Source organism: Ctenocephalides felis, unplaced genomic scaffold (assembly GCF_003426905.1).
Source record: "Ctenocephalides felis isolate EL2017-DRISC unplaced genomic scaffold, ASM342690v1 CF-g0.4_SCAFFOLD_03570, whole genome shotgun sequence".
In the NCBI taxonomy this organism is placed as follows: Eukaryota; Metazoa; Arthropoda; class Insecta; order Siphonaptera; family Pulicidae; genus Ctenocephalides; species Ctenocephalides felis.
Window position 1 is genome coordinate 22,179,817 of NW_020539724.1, and position 24,357 is coordinate 22,204,173.

Below are 24,357 nucleotides of genomic sequence, written 5' to 3' on the forward strand. Positions count from 1 at the left end.
AATTATTAATTTTCCAACGATATTAAATAAAAGTAAAATTATCTAAAATACCAAAACATTCAAAAATTCAACCTACTAATTTCTTCAACAAATCTAATATTTAGCATAAGTACATTTATAAATTGCAAAGTTTTAGAACTTTGCTTTCGAAAACAAGTAGCAATTTTAAAAGTATATTTTGAATATTCTGTATTATAATCTGTAGTTAAGTAACTAAAAATCTATTTTTACAATTTAATTTGGTTCCCGTAGCATTATCAATATTTACATAAAAGATCAGAAAGATTATTTGCTCGCTTAATATTTGTCCATAATCAAGGTTTAAATCTCGATTAAGGTAAATTAAAATGATTGTTTTATTGATAACAAAATTATATGATAAATATTTTTACGTTTCTACTAACAAATGCATTTAAAATAGCAAATATCAGTGTCTAAAAAAAACGAAACTGATAAATTTTTATCCATCATGGAATAGTGACGCACGCATATGCCAGGTATAGATAAGGATGGTGTCGAATGAACTTTCGGAGCATCCAAAATTTATCATGAGAAGATATAACTATTAGTCAGGTGTACAGGTTTCAGATTTCGTAGAACCTTTGGCAGAATTGAAAATTCAAAAGAAGGCTCTGAAATATCATATAGTCCAGTCATTTAAGCTTAAATTAGGTAAGAATCCCGGAATTCGAAATACCCAGCTGTAAGTCTGTAAATACTTGTATTTTAAAGATGTCTCAAAACCTATATGTGTACACCCTACCATATGTAGGTTTTGAGACAACTTTTAGGGTGCAAATACAAGTATTGGCAGACTTACAGCTGGGTATCTCGAATGCCAAGGTGAACTTACTATAATGACTGAACTAGATCTAGTGAAACCAGGCTTATCTGCCTCAATTTCGATAATAATTTTTCATTGACCAATTTCATTTTTTCCAAATGACTTTCCAAAGAAAAACAAATGAATTCTAGCTAAAAACCGTCCTATTAGATAATAAGATATAAACATTTTTATTTTCGATTTTTTGCGGTTACTATAACTCACCCTGCGGGAAGTTGAAAATATTTTATGAGTTAAAAGTTATGAGTAAATTGTACAGGTAGTACCAAGGCGTGCCCGAATAATTTTCTGATAATATTCAAATTAAAGATTAGATATGAGAATGGTGATAAATCGTAAAGTGTTTTCAGAGATAAAACATACATCAACGCAAGACACTTGTAGTAATTTCAATGAGAATACATTTTAAATAAACTGATTTCATGTGTTTTAAATGATAGAACAAATGTTAGTGTAAAAAATGTTGAAATAAATATTTAATTTCATAATAAATGAGAATGAAATACAAAAATATAACTTTCTCCTGAATAAATTCGAAATTTTATATCCGATGGTAATAATAAATAATTCATCATCCGATTAGTAAACAATTATGAACAATGTATTCACAACGTTGTATATTTTGCTTATAAGGCCAATAAACCCATAAAAAGAGTAAAGTAAAAATCTAATTATAAGAACTTATAAATAAAATTAATCTAATCAGAATAAATAGATTAATAACCAATATATTTATCTCACTAGAAAATAAAGAATGATTTTTGATATTTCAAGTACAATTATTTTTGGTAACATTTACCAAAATCTTGCTTAGATTTAAAATTCTGGAATATTATCGTTACTTACATGAAAGTAAGTGCAACTTTGATTTTCAACAATATTTAATCCAGTGGTTTCCAACCTTTTTCGCCCCGCGCCCCGCTGCTCTAATAAAAAAAATCCTGCGCTCTCCTTATTTTTTTTAACAATTTCATTTCTTGAACACTCCACTGATATTATCATACTCACAATTATTATGCAGTAATATGTAAAAATATGAATAAAAAGTAATTATTTTTCGTGTGTTAACATTATGTCATAATTTTTGAAAATAGTATTTTGGAAACAGCTGTACGCCCCCACACCCCAAGAGGCGCCAACCAGAGGTTGGAAACTACTGATTTAACCCTTCACGTATATACCTCAGACTATTATATATATTTTTCTCAAACAAGGTGCTCTGAAAGATCTCATTTGTATAATTATATACTCATTGGTATTTATAACACATTTATTTTTTATTTATGATATTTAAATTCAGAACCTGAATTTGGTATCGATCAAAAAGACATTTTGTCGAATAGCATTTTCCCAGTTATAATTTCCTAGAATTCATCAAAGAATAGATAGTAATATATGAAGGTCCGGGGTTAAAAAGGTCCACCAGCCATGTGTTAAAAACCAGTAAAGTTAAGCATTGTTTAATTCAATATTTGAAAGTAGAGGGAAAAAGATGTATAACCAGCTATAACCTTGATTCTCATGATCCATTTCTCTCATGATCGGGAGATAAACGTTAATATTTAAATATCCATAATAAAAGTATTTTCTTCCGTTGGTAGTTTTTAGCATTAGTTAAAAGTGTAATTATTTTGTAAAATACTCTTAAAATTAAAAAAGACATTAAACCTGTTTGCCGCCTGGCAGTTCAAAGTTACCCAGTCTATGGAGTAAAAAGGTTTAGATAACAAATTTTTGAAACACAGCAAGAAAGCACATTTCTACAATGATGAATTAGCTGATAGTTTTACTGAACGTAGTCAGATAATTGTTCGTTTGAAATGTGTTAATTGTTGTGATATAATTGGTTTGATTTTTATAATATAATTAATGTTTGCTCAAAGTCCAATTGGACACTTCTGCCTCGCCCTGCTCTACACATATACTTTTTATTGAATTTACTTTAATTCATTGAATGTTACTTGAAAACTTCTCAAAAAGCTGGTCAAAGAATGCTTAATTCATTTTCTATCTCTCCTCGCAGAAATTTGAAAATTTTGTATAAGCTCAGTAGTATTATTTACAATTATACACAAAATCCAGAATTTAAAAAGAATCTGAAAAAATTGAAACGTAAACAATAAGTCGAAAGACCAAAAAAGACTTGGATTAAAATATACCACGTTTTCTATAGAAAGTGTATGAAAGTTCCAGTTTGATTGAATTGACAAAATATAGACAAACAATGGGGTTAATTGTTTTTATAATACCTCATTGTATATAGCATTCAAACAACACACCCTTATACACTTGAAGTATTAATATTTTTGATTTTCTATAAATTATTTAGAATATACATTACTTAGCAAAACAACGTTCGCCGAGTCAGTTAGTTAGAATATAAATTTCGGGCTGTGAACATTGCGACAGCATGCATTTTTGAAGTTGAAAAAAAGTTTTAAAGATCTGAAAAATGCTCGGAAACCTTGTGAAAAATAGTCTTTCAAAAAAAATCATAACTCTGTGAATTTTACTGACAACTAAGTTGAAGTAACAAACAAAATATAGTATTTTTCGGAAAAGGAGAACTATATTATAATATTGTTCTCCTTAAACACCTTGGGGTCCAGTAAATAATAAAATCTAATACATTAATACAAACATTTTAGGTTAATGTCGTACTATTCATTCTTTATCTACAATCGAACAGAAATAAAAGTACAAATCGTTATTTAATACTTTCACTAACAATAATTGAATTTACTACAAATTGAAGAAAGTCAGACATCGGTAGAAAAGAAAGCTGTGCAGACTTAAGATTAAAAATAAAGAAAATAAGGAAAATAATGTTTAAAACAGGGGTTCTTAAACTATGGGTCGCGCCCCATTTGGGTAGGAAAATTCTGGGGTCGCAGAAATTTTTATAACGAATTCTTAATTATTGTTTTTTTATTATTTTTTATTTGATCATCTATCTACAAGAGATATAAAATCAATTGAATGACATAGAATTGAACAAAAAAAAAAGGCTAAAATCTGCATCCAGTGATTACAGTTCTTTACAGTATGATATATGGATAATTCTTAAATTATATATTTTTATGTGTATATTGTTACCAAATAAATAAATCATTTAAAATATTATTTATTTTTTTTAAATGTGTGGGGTTGTCAAGAAACTCGCAATCATAAGTGGGGTCGCCAATAAATTTGCAATCGTAAATGGGGTCGCCAGGGGTCGCGAAGGACAAAAGTTTAAGAAACCCTGGTTTAAAACATTCATTTCAAAAATTGTAAAGTGTGATATTTAAAATCCATTAGCAAGTGATATGTTGACCATTTCTGAGTTCATTGAATAAAAAAATTGGCTGCATTATATAATATTGCAGAATAATATAATAGTATCAAAAGTATTTCTCTAATACTAACAAAATACTACAGGGTGATCCAGACTTTGACTCCAAAGCCTTGGGTGATTTCAGTCCAGAAAAAATTTAGAAATTATGAGCTTTGAAGTGCAACCTAGAGCTTGGGTAAAATTATGACCAATTTTCGGATTTTGTGGTTAATTTTTACTAATTCTGTTTATTTAAACTTTTGAACGGTGACTGTGAATAACATTTCTAGGACCACATAAAAAATACTCCAATTGTGCCTTGTTTTCAAGAATTAACCCCCTTTTGTTGAGCGAAAAACTTAAAATTTCTAAAATCAGTCAAATTTGACAGGCCCTTCTTTAAAAAAATGTACTAATGAGTGTTGAAAAGTTTTATCAAAAGTTGGCGCATTCAATCAAGATTGTAAAATAATAAAATGCTTGATAATTTTATTATTGAAAAATTTCGAGTAAAACAATAAAAACCGAAAAATGGTCCCATAATTGCAAACACACTCAAATCCTTTTGTTCCTAATTAAAAAAGTTAATGAAATAATGAATAATTTTGACCTAGACTTCCTCCTAGACCTCGTTTAGTTTAGGTAATGGAATAAAAGTAACATAGCAAAATACCATTTTTTATTAAAGTAAGTGTTCAAATTGTTTTCCATCTACATCACTACATGACCAAAAGCTTATAATTTCCAAACAATGTGAGATAATTAATTTTACTCATTTCTTTACTCATTTAAGATCAATACTATCACCCAGTTTATATGATTTTAACACCCTATACCCACCCTGGGACACCCTGTACATCTTGCTAGTTTATAATTTTACTTTTCAACTGCTCAAACTATACAACTTTAACAATAATGAATGATAATTTAAATTTCATTGAAAATTTTAACAATAATGAGACAAAAAATAAAATCACTTCAGCCAAATAAAATCATGAAAATATATGCATGTATATAATTAAATAAAATATAGTAACTAATTGTAAGTTCTATGGCAATTAAGTGCTAAATCTTTATTTAAGAAGTACGAGCACTACTTACATAAATAGAAATCATTATTCAAAATCTATGTAATTATTGTAATCATATTATTCAAAGAAAATACATATTTGAAAGGCATTGTAAAATGTCATTATTAATTGATATTTTACTTTTATTATTGTTGACTGGAACATGACGCACAGTGTTAAGAAGGTTATGTTTACACCTGCCAAATGAAAATGTAAATAAATGCAACATAAAAATAAATAAAACAGCACGTTAAAAAAATAATCAAAATACACAATAGTTACATTTTTATGAGCAGTTAAAAAGTCGAATCAAAACGATACGCGGCCTAGATATCAAAATGATTGTAAGGTTAAGTGTGTTATTTTTAGACATATGCGCCGAGTAATACTTTTCGCATAACCAAAATAGAATAGAATTAACAGACCTTTCTTTGTGGTAGTCCAATGTCACAGATTCACTGTCAAATTCACTATAATCGGGCAAAGAATCGCCATCGAAACTAAAACCACCAAAAATCACTTGTTGTTGTTGTGCTTTTGTCTGAGCGTTCATGTTTGATCTGTTTTCTTAAACGCTAGAAGCAATATGGCCGACAACGCTCGTGAATCGCGGTGAGAGAGGGCAGTGTTGCCATCTCGAAATTTATTTGATAGTTTAATAAGGCGTGAAGATAGTTGCATAGCAAGTAGGCTTTGCTGTAGTTGGACTTTTTTTTAAATTTTATTTGGCCTCGCTTACTCTGAGCATTTAGCCACCTATAACATTTTATGTAAATACATTCTATATTATTATATTTTTTATATCATATTCAATATTATATATCCTATTTTTATTCTTATTTTTTTTCAATTATTTTCAATTTTGATTTCTTCATTCTCTCTCATCAATTTTTGCTTTTTTATTTCAAATTCTGTTCAACTCCTTTCACTCTTCCTTCTATATAATATCTTTATACTTCTTTTAATCTCAGCCAGTTTTAACATTTTTTCTTCTTACTCCTAATGCAACTCAGCTATTCGAATTCTGTAAATTCAATTCTTACTCCTAATTTTTTTTCAATTTCTACTTTACAAATCCAATTTTATTTAATTTTAAATTCAACTACAAATTAACTATATGTATATATTTACTTAAATTCTAAGTCAATGATAGGATTCGATCCGAAGATCCCTGTCGTTTGAATGGAACACGCTACTAAGTGAGCTATGCTCGCCACAAGTTGAAATCTCATTTGATAGTTTTATATGGGGTCGTCCATTAATCACGTGATTGATTTTTTACGAATTTTTGGACCATCTCTCCCCCCTGGTGATACATCGTGATATTTAGTATTACCCCCCTCCCCCACCAAACATCACGTGTATTTTTAGTCACGTAAATTTTTTCGAACGAATTTATACGAAATATAAGTAAAATTTTTCTTTTATTTTTTAAAAATCTAGGTAAAAAATAAATACACGTGATAACTTACTAGACCCATCCCTCCCCACGTGATTTTTTGTCAAAGCCCCACTTCCCCTAAAATCCTCACGTGATTAATGGTTGCCCCCTAAGACGTGAAGGTAGTTGTAGTTGCATAGCAAGTAGGCATTGCTGTAGTTATGTTTATTTACATATGGTTGCAATCCTGCTTTTCATACTGGTAGCTGGTAAGGCTGGTCTGGTAGGCTAAGTAGGATGATCAGGCTCTGATCAGGCTGTTTTGTTTATTGTCTAGTACCGTGGTTTTCAACTTTTGGGACGCGAGGCTGTTACAAGCATAGATAAAAGAAGAGTATACAGTAGTAAGAGTATACAAGAGGTTACAAGGGAAGCGTATAGCTATTTACAAAATTTTATTAAGAAAAATGCTATTTTCTAAGATAAACCAAAAATCATAAAATATATAAAAAAATGAATAGATAAATAATATTTTATGTATATTTTCACATAATGTAGTATATTAGTTTGTGTCACATAATTTGTAGATAATTAAATTATAATATCAGTTGAGTATATATGAAATTATATTGCTAGAAAAATTAAGGGAGGCGCAACTTTTTTTTGTAAAAATGTGATGAAAGTGAGGTACAAAAAGGTTTGCTGGGATGTACTTATGTACTATTATTTTGCCTAGGGCGGTACTATATATATATGCAATGAATGGGCACAGAAATCTGAATTCAATCCTGTTTTGTTTTTTTTTTATATAGAAAATAATATAGGCACATAATAACATATTTTACATTTTACAAAGCAGTTCTAAAAAATTGCCAAAACAGTTTCAAAAATGAACGAAAACAGTTCATCTTAATTGGAAAGCTGTTTTTGCTTCTCCTAAAGCAAGTCTCTAAGACTAACGTAAAACAAAAACGTAAAAACTCAATTCACAAAATATGTATTTCAGGTAGAACATGAGTGCCAGAATTGGTTGTGGCTAACTTATGTTGAAGGTATCTCACAAAATATTTCAAATATAAATGATTGAACCAACAAGCCAGTAAATATTACTAAAAAATTTATTTATTTCATTCGCTATCATTCAAATAATAACTGGATTCAAGTGTGATACTTATTTTGTAAAACTATTACCAAATAAATAGAAAAAATATTTCATAGAATTTGAAATTGTATAAAAACTGCACTTTTATTATACTATATCATTTACATATTTTAATTAATTTCCAGTTTGGTTTTTCTGATAGTATATATACTATATAGTACGTTATACCACAGTATAATATAATACCAGAACTATACATACATTTTTATTTATTCAAACCATCTAGACTTAATTAATAATAATAAGAAGAAATTCACATGGTTATTTGATATTGTAGTTTGCTGATCTTTCAAACGAGCACAAGTTTGAAAACAGTAGAAAAAAATTGAGATAGATTTGTAACAATTTTAAATTTTCTAACAAAATGATGAACACATATATTAAAATAATTTTATTAAATAATTCGTTGAGCACCAAACGTTTCCAATAACATAAAATGGCACCGTTAAAAATATATAAATATTAAACATATTTTATATACAGGCAATATTGCTAAACATATTATAGTTTATATACAATTTGAACACATGTATATTCAAAATATAATTAACATAAAAATATAATTAATATTATTTGTACGTTTTTTCTAACACCTTTTTAATGAGATCTTGTACTATCTCGTACGTTTCTAGAGGCCTCGAGTCAAAATGTTTTTGCAAAAATTCTTTCAACACCATTGAATCAAAAACAAATGTGTCATCTGACATTGATGTTCCTTTTTCTTTTGTAGTACTATCTTTGATAACATTCTTTGTAACAAGTAAACTATGAGGGATTGGTTCAGTTTCTTGAGTTTCTGAAACTCGCTCTAACATATTTTGATCTTCTTGTTCTTGATTACTTTTTAAGTCATTTGACTTTTGCAAGTGATTTTCAGTGTGTTTGGCATATTCATTGTCTAGAAGTTCACAAACTTGCGTAGAGACTAATTCAGAATCAGGTATTTCTTTAAGATCACTATCCATAACTTCACAATCTTTTTTACTATTTTCAATAATGTCATTATGTTGCAATTTTTCTACATCAGCACAGATCTCATCTTCAATATCATTTTTGTCTGACATTGACTCAGAATTCTGTATTTTTCTTGCATAATTGCGCAAAACTCGCTTTAGATTAGCAATTTTTGGAGATCTTAGTGGCGCTTTGCTTACTTCTGTTGATGTTAAGCGAGCTAAATCACTGATTGTGTATAACTTTTCTCTAAACCTTTGAACAACTTCTGGTTTTGTTTTCAAGACAATGTTATCAATGCAATCACCAACAGGATCTAAGCAAGTCAATAATTCAGGAAAAATGGATTTTGATCTTATGGTAGGAGAAAATTCTACAGTATTGTTCTCTGCTTGTGTCTCAGTATCTCCTTTTTCCTCACTAAAAACATTATCTTCCAGAGGATCTAAAGTGTCAACTTGGCTCTGTGTTTCTTGTTCAGCCAGATTAATTTTCTCCATTTCAATTTCTTTTTCAATACCCATAATTTCTTCAGAGTCTGGAACTGTAACTTTAGAAAATTCATCTTCTACTGTAATTGGTTTACAAAACAATTCCATGTTGTCATTATTGAGGTCCATGACAAACTTCTCATCAGCTATCAATTGTTTTCGAACACAGGGGGTGGAATTGTCAACATCTTGGGGTGATGAGACTGATTCCTTCAATAGATACTTTGTAGTAAATATTGGATCATTGAAACTTACTCTTTTTGACTGAAAATAGGAATGGCACAGTTAGTAAAAATAACAGTGTATAGTTTAATATATTATATAAATTTTAGTAAATATACTGATCAGGTGCTAGAATAATCAAAGGTAATCAAGGGCAGAAAAGTACTATATATAATATAAGGTTGATCGAAAAGTCACTTTGTTTTTTACCACAGAAGATATAAATACATTTTTTTAAACCTAGTATCACACTTTAGCCCTATAATTATTATATGATTTGAAAGCTTATATTTTAAAGTTTGTGTGTAAAAAATTCTAATCAATTACAAGCAATAGTTTTTGGATGGTTCCACTTTGAATACAGAATTAAGCAGCATTTTCGACGTGGTTTAGTCTTTTGCTATAGAAAAGGTAAAAATTCTGTTTAAGTCATAATGAAAGTGACCGATGTGTGTGGAAATCACGTGTTGACAGTACGACATGTCCAGGATGCACCACGTCCAAGAAGTACGGTTGAAGCTGATAAAGACCCAAGAAAGGCATTAGTTAATGTAAACCCGCGAGTAACAATACATGCGATCCCATTGATTTTAAATTCATCAAATTTAATAGTTCATGATGAGCTAAAAGGTCTGGGATTTTCCTCGAACCTCAATGTATGGTTTTCATAGAAAGAAACCTGTACCGTCGCCCTGGCTTCCGCGATTCGCCTCTGAAAAGTCCTAAAAATTATCAGGTTTTGAAGCAAATTGTAACTAGAAATGTCGAATGGGATGTAAAGAATACAATACACGCAAATACTCATGAAACAAAAAAGAAAAACCTGCTCAAAACAGTTGCAAAGAAAACGCAGGCGACGCAGTATATTTAGTGAGATTTTAAAAGTGTTCGTTTTTCAGGCTTTTCAGGATAACATAACGGTTAATTCGGATGCCTTATGACATCAGCTCAATAAACTAAATTATGTTCTTCAATAGAAAAGGTCAGAATTAACCAAAAAGCAATGTATAGTATTGCATCAAGCCGACGTAAGACCTCACATAAGTTTGGTCAATCGTCAAAAGCTTTTGCAGCTTAAATGGGACACAATCATATTCTCAAGACTTGCCATCGTCAGACCTTTATTTGTTCCAGTCACTAAAAAAATTTTTAGGCAGTAAAACCTTTACCTCAAATGAGAAAAACAAAAAGCACTTTGGTCAGTTTTTTGACAATAACGACCAAAAAATTTATTATACTAATACCAGAAATATGACAAAAAATGTTCGACCAAAACAGCCAATACATAATTTATTAAAGTACTATTAAAACAAAGTTACTTTCCGAACAACCCAATATATAATTTAATGTAATATATATATATATATATATATATATATATATATATATCTTCTATATATATAAAAATAAGTCGGGTTTTCCTTCCTGACGAAAGAACTCCAGAACGCACGAACCGATTTCGACAATTTTGCATTCGTTGGAAAGGTCTCGGGCTCCGCAAGGTTTATAGCTAAGAAAATTAGTTGTGCATGGCATCGTGCCCTAATGCAAATTGCTGGAACTTCACGCACCGTAATTAAAAATTCGAGTAATAACATTAGGAGGAATTATCTGAATTATGCTTGGTTAAGTCAACGAGCAATTCTTGCCGCAAAGAATAATGATGTACACGCCCTGAATTTCACCATTTAATCAAAAATTGCTGGCGATTTGGTGATATACCAATAATTCCGACTGGTCTTCCGTTTGACTTCAAACGATTTCAAATATATTATTTAGAAAATCATTGTTTTTCACATAGGCAGTTATACGTTGCCTTTTCACGAGTTGTAAAACCATCCGCTTTGTTTGTGTTAACGTCAGACCAAAAAACAAAAAATGTAGTTTACCAAAGAGCACTTCAATGAAACGGATAATTTGCGGATTCACTTTCATTTACTTAGAGAAGTTCAACTAAAAAACACTTCATTTTTATAATTGAAATAAATTCATTACTGTTGTATAATAAAATCAAATTTTTCCTTTTCAAATATAAACCAAAAAAAAAAATTTCTTCATCTTTTTCTATATATATATATATATATATAATGTTCCATACAATAACTTACCTTATTAGGTGGAATATCTGCATCAACATCATCAGCCAGTTTTCTTTTAGCCCCTCTTTTTAGAATACTAGCAGAAGGGCTTGCATGGGGAGAAGGCACATCTTTTTTAAATGTCAGCAAATCTTTGTCAGATAATTTTAATAACTTAGCAGCTCTCAAATTCGTCGTGGACGGCGAATCAATATGTTTTGAGAATGTCAACTCTCTTTGTTTTGTAACTGGACTGTGCAATGGACCATTAGATTCAACTATCGGGGCTTCGCGGTTGCACAAGCCAAGCATGTGCGCGCTACGACTTTTGGGTCCTTTGTTTGCAGACGAGGATAGTAAGCGAGATCTATAAAAATAATTGATTTAATAAGTTAACAAATATTGGATTTAAAAAAAAATTGTGTTAAGGGGCACATAATACTAATTACACAATATGTTAGTTTACAGTTGAAATTATGCATTTTGTCTATTATGCATACACTACTAAATTGTTGATTCATTGTTTGGTTCATTTTTTACATCAAAATCATAAGACATGGTATTGGTAGATTATTACAGATCCTCTAATAATAATATCTTGATGAAAATTATGATAAAAATTTTTTATCTGATGAAAATTATGATAAAGATAACACATTCACTGCTAATCTTTTTCGTGTTGCTTTACTTCCCCCTGCACTAAACATTTTTATTTGTTTAATATTAAATAAAACAGTTTTGGATATGTTAGCTGAAAATTAAAGAAAAAATGTACCAAAATAGGATAAATAGGACTATTAATTACAGAACCAAATTAGTGGGGTATGGCTTCGTGCCTTAAGGCTAATTGCTGGAACTTCCGTACCTTAATTAAATATTCGAGGAATATTAAATGTTTTTAAATAGGTTATTATAAATAATGTAACTTTCATTATTTCTATTTTAAAAAGTAAATAAACAAAACTTAATCAATCCGTTTTAAAATGAAGAACATTATCTAATATTTCTAAGTATTATATAAACTGAATCGCAAAGTTAAAAATATTCATTTGAAGTATTATATATAAGTTTAGAACTTTATCGAAAAATAATTTGGATTTTAATTCTAATTTAGCTATTCAAAAAATCTTTTTCTTTGAAAATTAAAATAAAAAAAATTTCTTTCCCCAGAAGCAATCATTTCGTCAACACAAGCAGAAATTCATTGAAATCATTCAAATCGGATTCATGGTTTTCTCAAAAACTGTCATTTGTTGCACATTTAGCTCTGTATCTCCGAAACGACTGGACCTGCCTTTGCCAAAACTAATCACCACTTCTCCCCATCATTGCGAATTAAATGTTTTTTTTGAATCATTCAAATCGGTTGATCCATTCTCCTTTAGCACTTTTTCCTCCATATCTCCAAAGCCGCTGAACCTGTCTTTGTCAAAAACTAATCAGCACGTCTCCTCATTAATAGGAATCAAATATTTTTTAAACCATTCAAATCGAATAATCCGCACGCCCGAAATCGTCGACGAAAATTTGTCTCCACACACACACTCACACATCCATTTTTTCTGAGGTATGCCAAAATGTTCAGAACCCTTTGAAACGTAAAGATATGCAAAAATTTTCATTTTCGATTTTCGGCCCATTACTATAACTTACCCTACGAGAAGTTAATTACAACTAGTTTTAATCGAATTTACATATAATTAATTAATGATTATAATTACTAGGCCTACTTTAGAATTCTTACCTATGTGTTAATGGGCTGCTGCTATTATTCATTGCAAGTAAATTATTTTGTGCACTTGGAACAAGCAACTCTGTTGATGCGGATTCTTTTGCTGCAGATGGTATTTCTGGCACAGGTCCGTCTGTAAAATTAAATTTTGATTACAAAAATAAGCACATACAGTGTTAATTAATACAGGAGATAATGTTATATACAATGTTGACAATAGGATGCCATTTAGACTTGTGATAAATAATAAATTGTACAAAATTATATATTGGAACTCACCTATTCTTATGGGCGATATATCTAAGGTATTATTAAGAAGCTGATTGTTTCGCTCATCAGCATCTTCCTGCTCAGGCGAGGCTATAATTCTGGATGTATTTAAGTTGCTGGTATCTAAGGAGCTTAGTTGTTTCAAACCAGCATTTTCATTAATCTCATTAACCCCATTTTTTCCTTTCTTTAGATCAAATGCATCATGTAAGACAATCATTGGAATAGAATTTTTTACTTTTCCTGAGATATAAAGAATAGTCGGTGAGTAATGATAATAAGCATTGATTTTCTAATATACCAATAAGTTGCCAGTAAACACCATGTGATTTGAGCGGCGGTAGCAACCTGAAATCCACAAGCTTGCCTTCAGCAATGTGACATGCATGTGGAATCTATGTGGATTTCAGATTGCTACCGCCGCTCGGTGTCCCCCGTTGTTTACAATTATAATTGTTAATCTTTTCACCTGATTTAGTGTCTGCTTCTTTGCATTCATCATTAGTATGATTAATTTGCCTTAAATCAGTATGTTTAAAAGGCACGCTTGAATTAATTCTCATTGCTTCCTTGAAGAATAAGCTTTGACTTGGACATTCTTGAGAACTACCAACCATCTCTATTGATTCTTGGAAATTATCAGAATCATCATCAGTATCTTTAATTATGTTTTCATTATCTGCAACTGTGTCTAAAAAGAAACAAATTATACTAATATAATATATGCTGGATATAATATACAAACTAAAATATGTTTCTTAAAATAATTTTTATAGATCCATATGTTTCGAGACCGAATTTGACTCTTCCTCAGTGGACAAAACTCGAAAATTAAGATACAAACACACATAAAAACAATTAATGAAAAAATACTTCACAAAAATAATGTTAGTGAAAAAGAATAAATATATAAATCGAAAGCAAACTTAATATTGAAAAAATAATTTCGACCAGAAAAGGTAGATTGTGATTCGTGGCGTGATGGTCGAAATTATTATTGAAGTAAAATTTCTTTAGTCGCGACTAGGGTGTAAATAAGTGTACATCCGAATGCAACTGTGTGAACGAATATTATAGAATTTATTAATCAGCAATTACTTCATTTATCTAATGAAGGTTCATTTCTAAATGCTAATTACAATGACAAACGGATCATGTGATGTTTGAAGTATGACTTTAATCACATTATTGTTTTTAAATATTATACATATTTTTAATGCTATTATAAATATATAATTCATAATTTATCATTATATAAATGTGTATAATGATTGACACTAATAAATGTGTGCATCACAAGTGTTACCATATTACTAATAAACATTATTCAAAATTGTTATATGATGTATTTATTTTTACTTAAATGCCATCTTGTACAGTAGCAAATAAGTTTTACTTTAATCACGTGTGAACCATACGCGCACTCCTTTTTTTCATTAAATATGACGATACATAAAGACGTCATACAAAGTTTTATCAAAATCGCCAAAAAAAAATTCTCAACAAACTATTAAACTACAACAATATTTAAAAAAAAACTATCAACGCAATTTCCAACCAATATCTTATGAACTTATTTCTAATTTTTAAAATCGGTTCAATATTGTAGACCAAATATTTTACACTTTTCTGCTAGTTACGAGTTAGTTACTATCGAATGGCTTTTAAATTTTTGAAATCGGTCCAAGCGTATTTGAGAAAACGTCGATGAAAGGTCAATAATTGGTTCACAAACACATACTTTTCCCAAATTTGGTCTCAGTCAATTCAGAATGACTTAAAACGTCAAAAAAACATAATGGCAAATCGGATTATTTCGCGAATACTAACATTGAAAGTTACCAAAAAAAAAACAGATTCAGAGTTGTCTTTCGAAGACTATCTAAATTTTCTTGTTTTATTGTCTTTGTCAACTTAGCTAATGATGTCTACAAAAAATACATGCACATTTTAGATAATTAATTAAAATGTTTAGATACTTAAAATAATTAAATATAGTGCAGCGATCATAATCTTGTAATTATCTCAATCTAGCTCATATCACCAAAGCAACATTCCATTTCCATTATCAATGAAAATGAAAAACAATGAATAGTTTTTCATTAAAAAAATTAAAGTTGTGAATATTTACTTTTGCTTTTAAAGGGTATTCTAGTCTAGAAGCTTTAAGAAATCGATTTTTTTGTATATATATTCAAAGTTGAATTTTTTACTGTACCAATTTCTACTGTACCAATTTACTTGATATTTTCATCAGCTGCTAGAATTAAAACTTTTTGACTGTTTTTAATATTTAATCTCTTTCTAGATTCTTAGAACATTAATTAATACGTTATAAACAAAATAGATAGTAAATATGTTTGCCTTTCAAAAATCATATGAAATACATGCCTCTAGACTAGAATCTTTTTCCCCTTAATATAATTATAAACTTACCCTTTGCAGGCCTAGGCGTAGATGTTTGAATCTCATTTTTTTGTTTAGGTGTCATATTTTGCCACTCCATGCCATTGGTATCTGATTTCTGTTGTCTTGTTGATGTAGAATTATGCTCAGGACTGGGAGATGAATTCTCAACCTTAGGTGATAAATGTGTTTCTTTTTTTGGAATATTTTCCTCTTCCTTTGATGATAATTTTTTGCCATTCGTCACTAATATGTTTTTTTCATTCGTTATCAACGTGTTTTCTTTTTTTGAAGACATATTCTTATTTTTTAATGTTGATATATTGTCCTCCTCTATAGCAGAATCATTTACAGTTTTGCTTGAAACTATTTTAGTTTTCGAATCGCATTCATCATTTTTAGAAGAGTTCTCCAACCAGTTTAGCACTTTGCTTTGATCTGATAAAGGTTTGTTTTTCAAATCATTTTCAGTTATTTCACACTTAGGCTCTTCAAATGATTCAATTTCATCAATATTATCTGAATTATTGCTTGTGTTTAATAATTCACTGGTATCATTTTTATTCTTATTCATTTTTTTATTGTTGTTGGTAGGTTTTTTGAGCTTCTTAGTTTCAATATTTACTTTTCTAATTTTTCCTGTTCTTAGTAAAGGTAATTTTTGAGGTGTAGTTTTTGATCTTCTGTTACCTAAATTAACAAAATTTTCATTATTTTTTATGTCCATTGATATTCGTTTTAATTCAAATTGCAATCGTCTCGAGCCTGTATTGACTGAATCTGCTTCTGATGATTCAGACTCACTTATTTTATGCTTTCTTGACTTTTTCTTTTCATCTGAATTATTCTCGCTAGATTTCTTAAGATGTTGCTCACCACTAGAATTTGTTTCTTTTTTATTATTCTTGCTTGAACAGTTATTGTCTTTTTGCAAAGAATGTTTCTTACTATTAGATTCTTCACCTTCTTTGATCTGTGTTTTTTTGTTACTATTTGGAGATATGTCAATTTTTGAAACTTCTGTGTTAATTTCTGAATTAGTTGTCTTTTTTCTATCAATAGTTGCTTGTTTTTCAGAATTTTTCTTCAAATCATTATGAGGTTTGTTTTTCAGTTTCTTCTTTGCATTCTTCTTTTCTTCAGTATTTCCTGTGGTGATCAAGCTATTATTTTTTAAACTAGACTTATCAGTTGACGGAGATTTTTTATTAAAACCATTTTTTGCTTCAGAATTCTTCTCTGAATCAATATGATACTTCTTACTATCATGATTCGACTTGTTAGAATCCGAATCACTTGTATCAAAAACATCTCTACTTCTTTTTTTGTTATTTTTACCATTGAAATTTGAATGTTTACCTAAACTACTTTTCTTTTCCTTATCCGAATCATTCAATTCAGATATTAAATCAGGTGATTTTTCAACATTTTTCTTGAGATCAATATCACACACATTCACAACAACTCCACCATTCATGTTTCCAATCTTGCAGTTTAATGAAATATGATCATCAGGCGTAGGTTTGTTAGTTATGTCGTCCAATTTACTTTTATTAATAAATATATTTACTACACTATTATTAGATATTACAGATTCATGACATTTATCAAAATGTTCTATTCCACTTTCTAGATCAGAAAATTCATTGTTGAAAAAACTACCAGTTTTACTAGTATTTTTATCAAGTTCACTTTTCTCAAACTCACTAGTAGATAATTCTAATATAGACACATTTTCAGGTTCAGGACAGCTTTGTGTGAAAATAGTATTATTAGTCGTAATGGAGGAGCAATCCTGTGATTGCTGTGATAGCTCATTATACAAAGAAGGAATATCAGCACTGCGCTCTTTCATTTTTTCCTTTTGCTTCTCAGTATATTGAGGTTTTCGGACTGGTGTTTTTGGAACAACTATAAAATCATCTTCAAGACATTTCTTTGATTTAGGAGTACCACAATTAGGAGAATGTCTTGAATTTATCAAACCAGGGCTTTTTCCAAAAATTGTTGGCGTGCGAATAGGAGTTGTAGAAGGTGTATCACCACTAAAAAAGATAAATAAAAAATGTAATACAAATTTAAAAACCACAAATTAAAATTTTAGTTGAATTTAATTCGTCATTGCATTCCTTTTTCAATTAAAATCATTAATCTACGTGATGACATCAGGTTTAGATGATGATAATTCAATTCAATTCATAAAATTAAATTGGCAAGACTTAATTTAGTTATGCAATAGACTTAAGCCTGCTGCATAACTAACTATACAAAAAGTAATAGTAATATTAAAATAAATTGTAAAATGAAAGTACTTATTAAGACTGCAGTTTTACTAACATTATTTTAATTTATTTTTTTTTAACATACAAATGTTAAGGTACATATTGGCATCGATAAAAATGTAAATTAAATCCCAGATAAAAAAAAATCTTTACATTTTACCTTTGAATTAATGCACTTATTTCTTTTATATTTTTATCATCAATTGCAAATTTCTTGAAAATTGGTATAAAAGACTTCAATACTTTATCAAAACTTTTATTTTCATTTAGTTTTATTTGATAGTTATTTATATAATATTTGCATAAATCATCAACTGTATTTGTGACCTAAAAAAAAGATAAAATTAGTAATGCCTTTCATATATAATAGTGTTCTAGTTGAAAAAGTACTTACAGATACATTGAATTTACTAAGCTCAGAAATTTCTCGAATTTCTAAAATATTGTCAAATACAGCAACAAACTCTTGTAAACATTTTACTATCGTAATGACATTCAAGCTTTTCAAAATCGAGCATAATCTTTCTATGGTGATTAGGGATTTTTCAAAATCTTCACTTCCAAATTGAAATTCTCCAAAAACAGAATTGCTTGATTTCTTCATGAAAATGATCATCTGACTACACAATTTCAAAAATATGGAAATACTTTCAGCATCTAAAAAACAAATAGTGTAATCATCAAATAAAGTTTGAAACAAAATTTTTAAAATCCAAACATATATTATATGCCTCAGATTACTAAAGAAATATCACATATAGCAGAATATATTTTTTGATAAAAGCTCATCTAAAACCACATTGAAATTATAAAAATGTCCAAATAATAAAAGTTACCAAAATCTAAAACTCTCAATTTTGGCTACTTAGGTATGTATTTGAATTTCCTGTTGCATTGATTTTACAACAAATTCATAAACCTCAAATGAATTTGTCAAGATTACAATGCAAGGGTTTTCATCGATGAGCTATAAAACACTTTATCAAAAATTCACTAATTGTCATATTCACTGTTATCATCATTGGCAAAACATACTAACTAAAAGCATTCACAGATAATTTAATTTATAGAAATGCTTATCACGCCACATTATTAAATAATAAATGATAAAAATTACAAGTTTTAGAAAGATGTATAAATGATTAATTCAATTTATCAATACAAAAAAGTTTCACATTGTTAGAACAATTTGTTGAGTACATGAACCAAGGTTCACAATTTAGAGATGATAAAAAATATTTAATTTTTGATTTAATTAAGCAAACATTTTTAATGATAAATTAAAACATATTATGTAAACTAAAAACATCAAATTTTCATGCAGGGATAATGTGATAAACAATTCTACCATATGTATTTAATTAAATTACATTAAAATTGCATGACATACCATATTCTATCCTTTCCAACACTGTAGCAAAAATGTTTAAAATTACATTATTGCAAAGAACAAATAAATTCTTCCTGTGCCTTTTTTCACATGTGTCTAAAGGTGATTTTACATTTGTTGAATATAACTTTACGGCAATTTCAGCATTGATTTTTGCTGCGACAACTTTGTCTACCTTTTCTGAGCAGCATTTTGCATGCAACATATTTAAATTTTCTATTGTGTTATCTTTCTAAAATACAAAACAGTGTTAAGAATGTAAATATTACAAATACAAATTATTACAAATAATAACTGAATTTCAGAAATCATTACAAATTTTTAACTTAAAAATAGCTATTAAATGTTGCTTAATTTAAGCTTAAGTTAAGCTAATGCTTAATATTAAATGCTTAATAAAAAATAATTTAATTTTTACCAAAAACCACAAAGATAACTGCTGCTAACAAAATTAATAAATATTGTACTCTTTCATAAATAAAATACTACAATTCTTTTGTTAAATATGAAATATTATGATCCTCTAAATCAGTGGTCCGGAAACCAGAGTAAATTACACCCAATGCGGTAAATTTGGAATTTTTGGGGGTAAAAAGTATGTGTTTTTAATTGATATTTACTGTATTTGCTATGTAGTTGCCCATATGGTGGTAATCTCTATTGCCTGTATGAGGGTAAAATATTTTGGGATAATGATTAAAAAAGTTCCCTGACCACTGTTCTAAATATCTTTTGATCAATAGTCTGTAATAACTTATAATCTTAAATATATTACTGTAACAGTCTGTAATTAAATATGATCTTAAATATAGCATATAAAAATAATTTTATTCCTCACCATTTTCAAATAGTTTTTATGTTCAAATGGAAACACAATAAACTGTGTTAAAATATGTGCTATATCCTCAATATTATTGGTAAAAAAATTACCAGCCGCAGAGATTTTGTCAACCACTGTCTCACAAAACAGATCATATGTAATATTCGGAACAGAGTTTTCAGCAGTCATATTTTTAATCAAATTTAAAATTTTACTGCAAGCAAACTTCATTGATGACACATCACTCAGAAAATTTAATAACAAATTCTTATAGACTGGAACTCTGAAATTACAATTAAAAATTAAAGTAATTATTAAATGCAATGACAAATAGTGACTCATGTTACATTTATTAATGTATAGATTTTTGTTCAAATAAAAAATTAGCAATCATGACCTAAAGTTTTTGGTCACAACTAAATATATTTTTTAGTTATTTGATTTTTTTATCGCATTGATTTTACAACAAGTTCATAAATCTCTAATGAAATTGTCAAGATTTCAATGCACATTAATGAAGCATTTGAATTTGAATACTTACAATGAATCATTTCCAAGACATGACACCATACATGGCAGGGTAATTAAATCTATGAATTTGAATTCATATTTATTTTCTTTGAAGTTCAATTTCTGAGAAAATTCTTCAGCAGTTTTTGTTAAAAGAGATTGAAGACAAACAGATGCCAACTGATTGTTGCCTTGGGACATCTAAGTTTAGATAAGATATATCAAATAAATAAATATAGTATAACGAGTTAACTTAATTTGGTGTAACTTATTAATTTACTTGCAAAAATATATATTTTGCTAGCATATATTAATAAATAATAAAAACAATAGAATTAACATTATTAAATCTAAGCATTTTTATCAAGTTTTTCCTTAGATTACTAAAACAATATCATTTTGAGTTTAGACAATATTTAACATGTATCTCTTGGTATTTATGTGTTCTATTCATTTCATTATAGTTTGTATAAAGAGATATAAATACCAAGTTTCGGTAAAGATTATTTGCAAGGCCAAATATTTAATGATAATGAACCAAAGTTTTAATGAAAGTGAGAGAGAATACATAATGATGGCAATGAAGATAATTATCTAGAAACTGAAAATGGTGAAATAATACCAAGGTTTTAAATATACATACATAAGACATCTATTTTTATGAACCATTATCAGAAAAATAGATTTAAAAATAAAGAATTTTTAAAATGACCTCGAGCAACCAAAAAATAAAGCCATTTCACATGCAAGTATTTACTCAAATTATCAGGGCCAAGTAATTAATCATGTTTATATTACAGAAGTATATAAACAAAAGTAAAAACTTTTTAAATGTATTTCAACAAAATGCACTTCTGTAAATGTGTAACTATTTAAAAATTTTATTATAAATTATAAAAATGCTAAAATTATAAATGATATTGCAGTTGAAATCATACCTTTTACTTCATTTTATTAAAAATTTAATATTTGATACAATAGTACTGTCGATTGGAGGCAAAAAGGTAATAGCACAAACTTTCAATGTTAGTAGAAAAATTTTGAAAACCCAAATTCTTTTTTTTTTAAATAATTAAGAATTAATAACCACTTACCACAACAAGCAAACTTAGAATCCGCAGCAACTCCTCTTGCACTTCTGAAATTTTTTCAGAGTTTAAAAAATGCATGTTTATTAGCTTCAACATTCTACTCCAAACACAACTTGCAATGTCAGACCATCTAAATTACAATTAATTATTAATTCAATAATTCAATTTTTGTCATAGTAATGCACCTAAGCACTATTAAACCTACTTGTACTCTAGTGGATTTAATTTCATTAAATTCTTGATCATATCACCAGAACATTGTAAATTTCTTTCCAATATGTATTAAAAACTTTATAGGAAGCCAAATATCCATTTATTTTATGTGGTACCGAATTGCAGTGGAATTGTGTGATAAACATTTTTCCCCTTCACAACTGTGGCCTACCATTTGTACAAAGACAAAAAAAATCTTTGGAACTAGCTGCAAAAGGTAATCAAATTGTAGAGAAATAATATGTATGCATATGGCAAAATTTACATGTTTATATTTCAATAATGAAAAAATATGTTAATGGTCTCTGAAAAACTATTCATTTCTTTTAGTTTATGTAGTTTTGTTTTACTTTTACTGAATATTAACTTCCCGAAGGAGAAGTTTATGTTTTCTTCAAAAAATCCGAATTGCTAATTTTATGTTTTCTCGACGTTTCAAGCCATTCTGAATCGAATGAGACCAACTTTGGAAAAAGTATGTGTGTGTGTGTGTGTGTGTGTGTGTATGTGTGTGTGTGCGTGTATGTGAACAGATTTTTTGCCGTAAATCGACGTTTTCTCAAAAACGGCTGGACCGATTTCAAAAATTTAAAAGCCACTCGATGTATCTCGATGAGGACTATTGTTTGTTAATTTTGTGCGACGATCGGCCAAGCCGTTTCTTTATAAATCGCAGAAAAGTGAAAAATTTTTCGTCTACGTTTTAGCCCGCAATTCTGAATCGATTTCGAAAATTCAAAAACTGTTCGAAAGATATTGGTTGGGAATCGTGCTGATTAGTTTTTGGTAGAGATCGGCCGGGCCGTTTTCTTGCAATAAAGTTTTCAAAAAAAAAATTTCGACGATTTTTATGATTATTTTTTTGACGGTAGATACCATAGTCTTCTAGATCATACTAAAATATTACGGCCCTACGACAACTGGTTCAGCTTTAAAAATTCGTCAAAGTTCGAAAAAATTGGTATCGTTTTTTTGGCATTTGTCAAAATTAGACTTTTGATCGACGTTTTCTCAAAAACGCCTGAACCGATTTTAGAAATTTAAAAGCCATTTGATGTATTTCGGTGAGGACTATCGTTTGTCAGTTTTGTGCGACGATCTGCCAAGCCGTTTCTTTGCAATTTGAAAAAAAGTGTTAAACTTTTCGTCCACATTTAATCTTATCCTACCGAACCCCGATTCTAAAAAATCAAAAACTGTTCGAAAGATATTAGTTGGGAATGGTACTGATTAATTTTAGGTGAAAATCTACCGAGCCGTTTTCTTGTAATTAACTGTTGAAAAAAGTGTTAAACTTTTCGTCCACATTTAAGCTCATCCTACCGAACCGATTTTAAAAAATCAAAAACTGTTCGAAAGATATTAGTTGGGAATGGTACTGATTAATTTTAGGTGAAAATCTACCGAGCCGTTTTCTTGTAATTAACTGTTGAAAAAAAGTGTTAAACTTTTCGTCCACATTTAAGCTCATCCTACCGAACTGATTTAAAAAATCAAAAAACCTTTCGAAAGATATTAGTTGGGAATGATACTGATTAGTTTTAGGTGAAAATCTACCGAGCCGTTTTCTTGTAATTAACTGTTGAAAAAAAAATTAAGCCGATTTTCATGAAACTTTTTTTGGCGATATACATCATGGTCTTATAGAACTTACTGTAATATTACGTCCTTACGACAAGTAGTTTAATTTAAAAATTTGTCAAAGTTTGCTAAAATTATTATCGTTTTTTTTAAAGTAGGTTGATGAAGTATATTATTTACACATTTTTTTTTTTGATTAAGTCGATTATTTACACATATCGGGAAGTTCATGTAACTTGCCTCAAGGCTAAATACCAAATCAACTAGTTTAAATTATACTCAACAACAATTTTATATACTATTCTATTCTATATATATTATTCAAAAACATACTAGTTAAAACATTGCATTCATGGTTTAAAGCAGTATATTATATACTAACCTCTTTCACTTTTTAAAGTATCAGTTGTGTTAACACCAAAACTGAATTCTATAAAAGGTCTAACAAGCAAATCACAATTTTCATCAAATTGTTCTCTTGGTATGTTTGCAAACAGGTGAATCCATGTATCAAACATTCTATCAAAAGCAGTATATATTTTAA

General features: G+C 28.8%; 2 protein-coding genes across 3 annotated transcripts in view; both read right to left on the minus strand.

Moving 5' to 3' along the window:
* Nucleotides 1–5,782, minus strand: part of LOC113382757 (transmembrane protein 47-like) — a 47,538-nt gene extending 41,756 nt beyond the window's left edge. The window contains exon 1 of one of the 2 annotated variants that reach the window (XM_026620988.1): nucleotides 5,656–5,782. The gene's annotated coding sequence lies outside the window, so the exon portion shown is untranslated. The remainder of the gene's footprint in view (nucleotides 1–5,655) is intronic. The other variant, XM_026620987.1, reaches the window with a different exon arrangement.
* Nucleotides 5,783–8,342: 2,560 nt separating this feature from the next.
* Nucleotides 8,343–22,330, minus strand: LOC113383601 (MATH and LRR domain-containing protein PFE0570w-like). The gene is made up of 13 exons (XM_026621853.1): nucleotides 22,225–22,330; nucleotides 22,023–22,149; nucleotides 20,960–21,129; nucleotides 20,437–20,701; nucleotides 19,599–19,830; nucleotides 18,603–18,865; nucleotides 18,369–18,535; nucleotides 15,957–17,971; nucleotides 13,990–14,211; nucleotides 13,530–13,763; nucleotides 13,263–13,383; nucleotides 11,549–11,885; nucleotides 8,343–9,482 (listed from the first exon to the last, which is right to left on the minus strand). The coding sequence occupies exons 1-13, from the start codon at nucleotides 22,263–22,265 to the stop codon at nucleotides 8,343–8,345; spliced, it is 5,334 nt and encodes a 1,777-aa protein (XP_026477638.1). The 5' UTR covers nucleotides 22,266–22,330.
* Nucleotides 22,331–24,357: the final 2,027 nt, after the last annotated feature.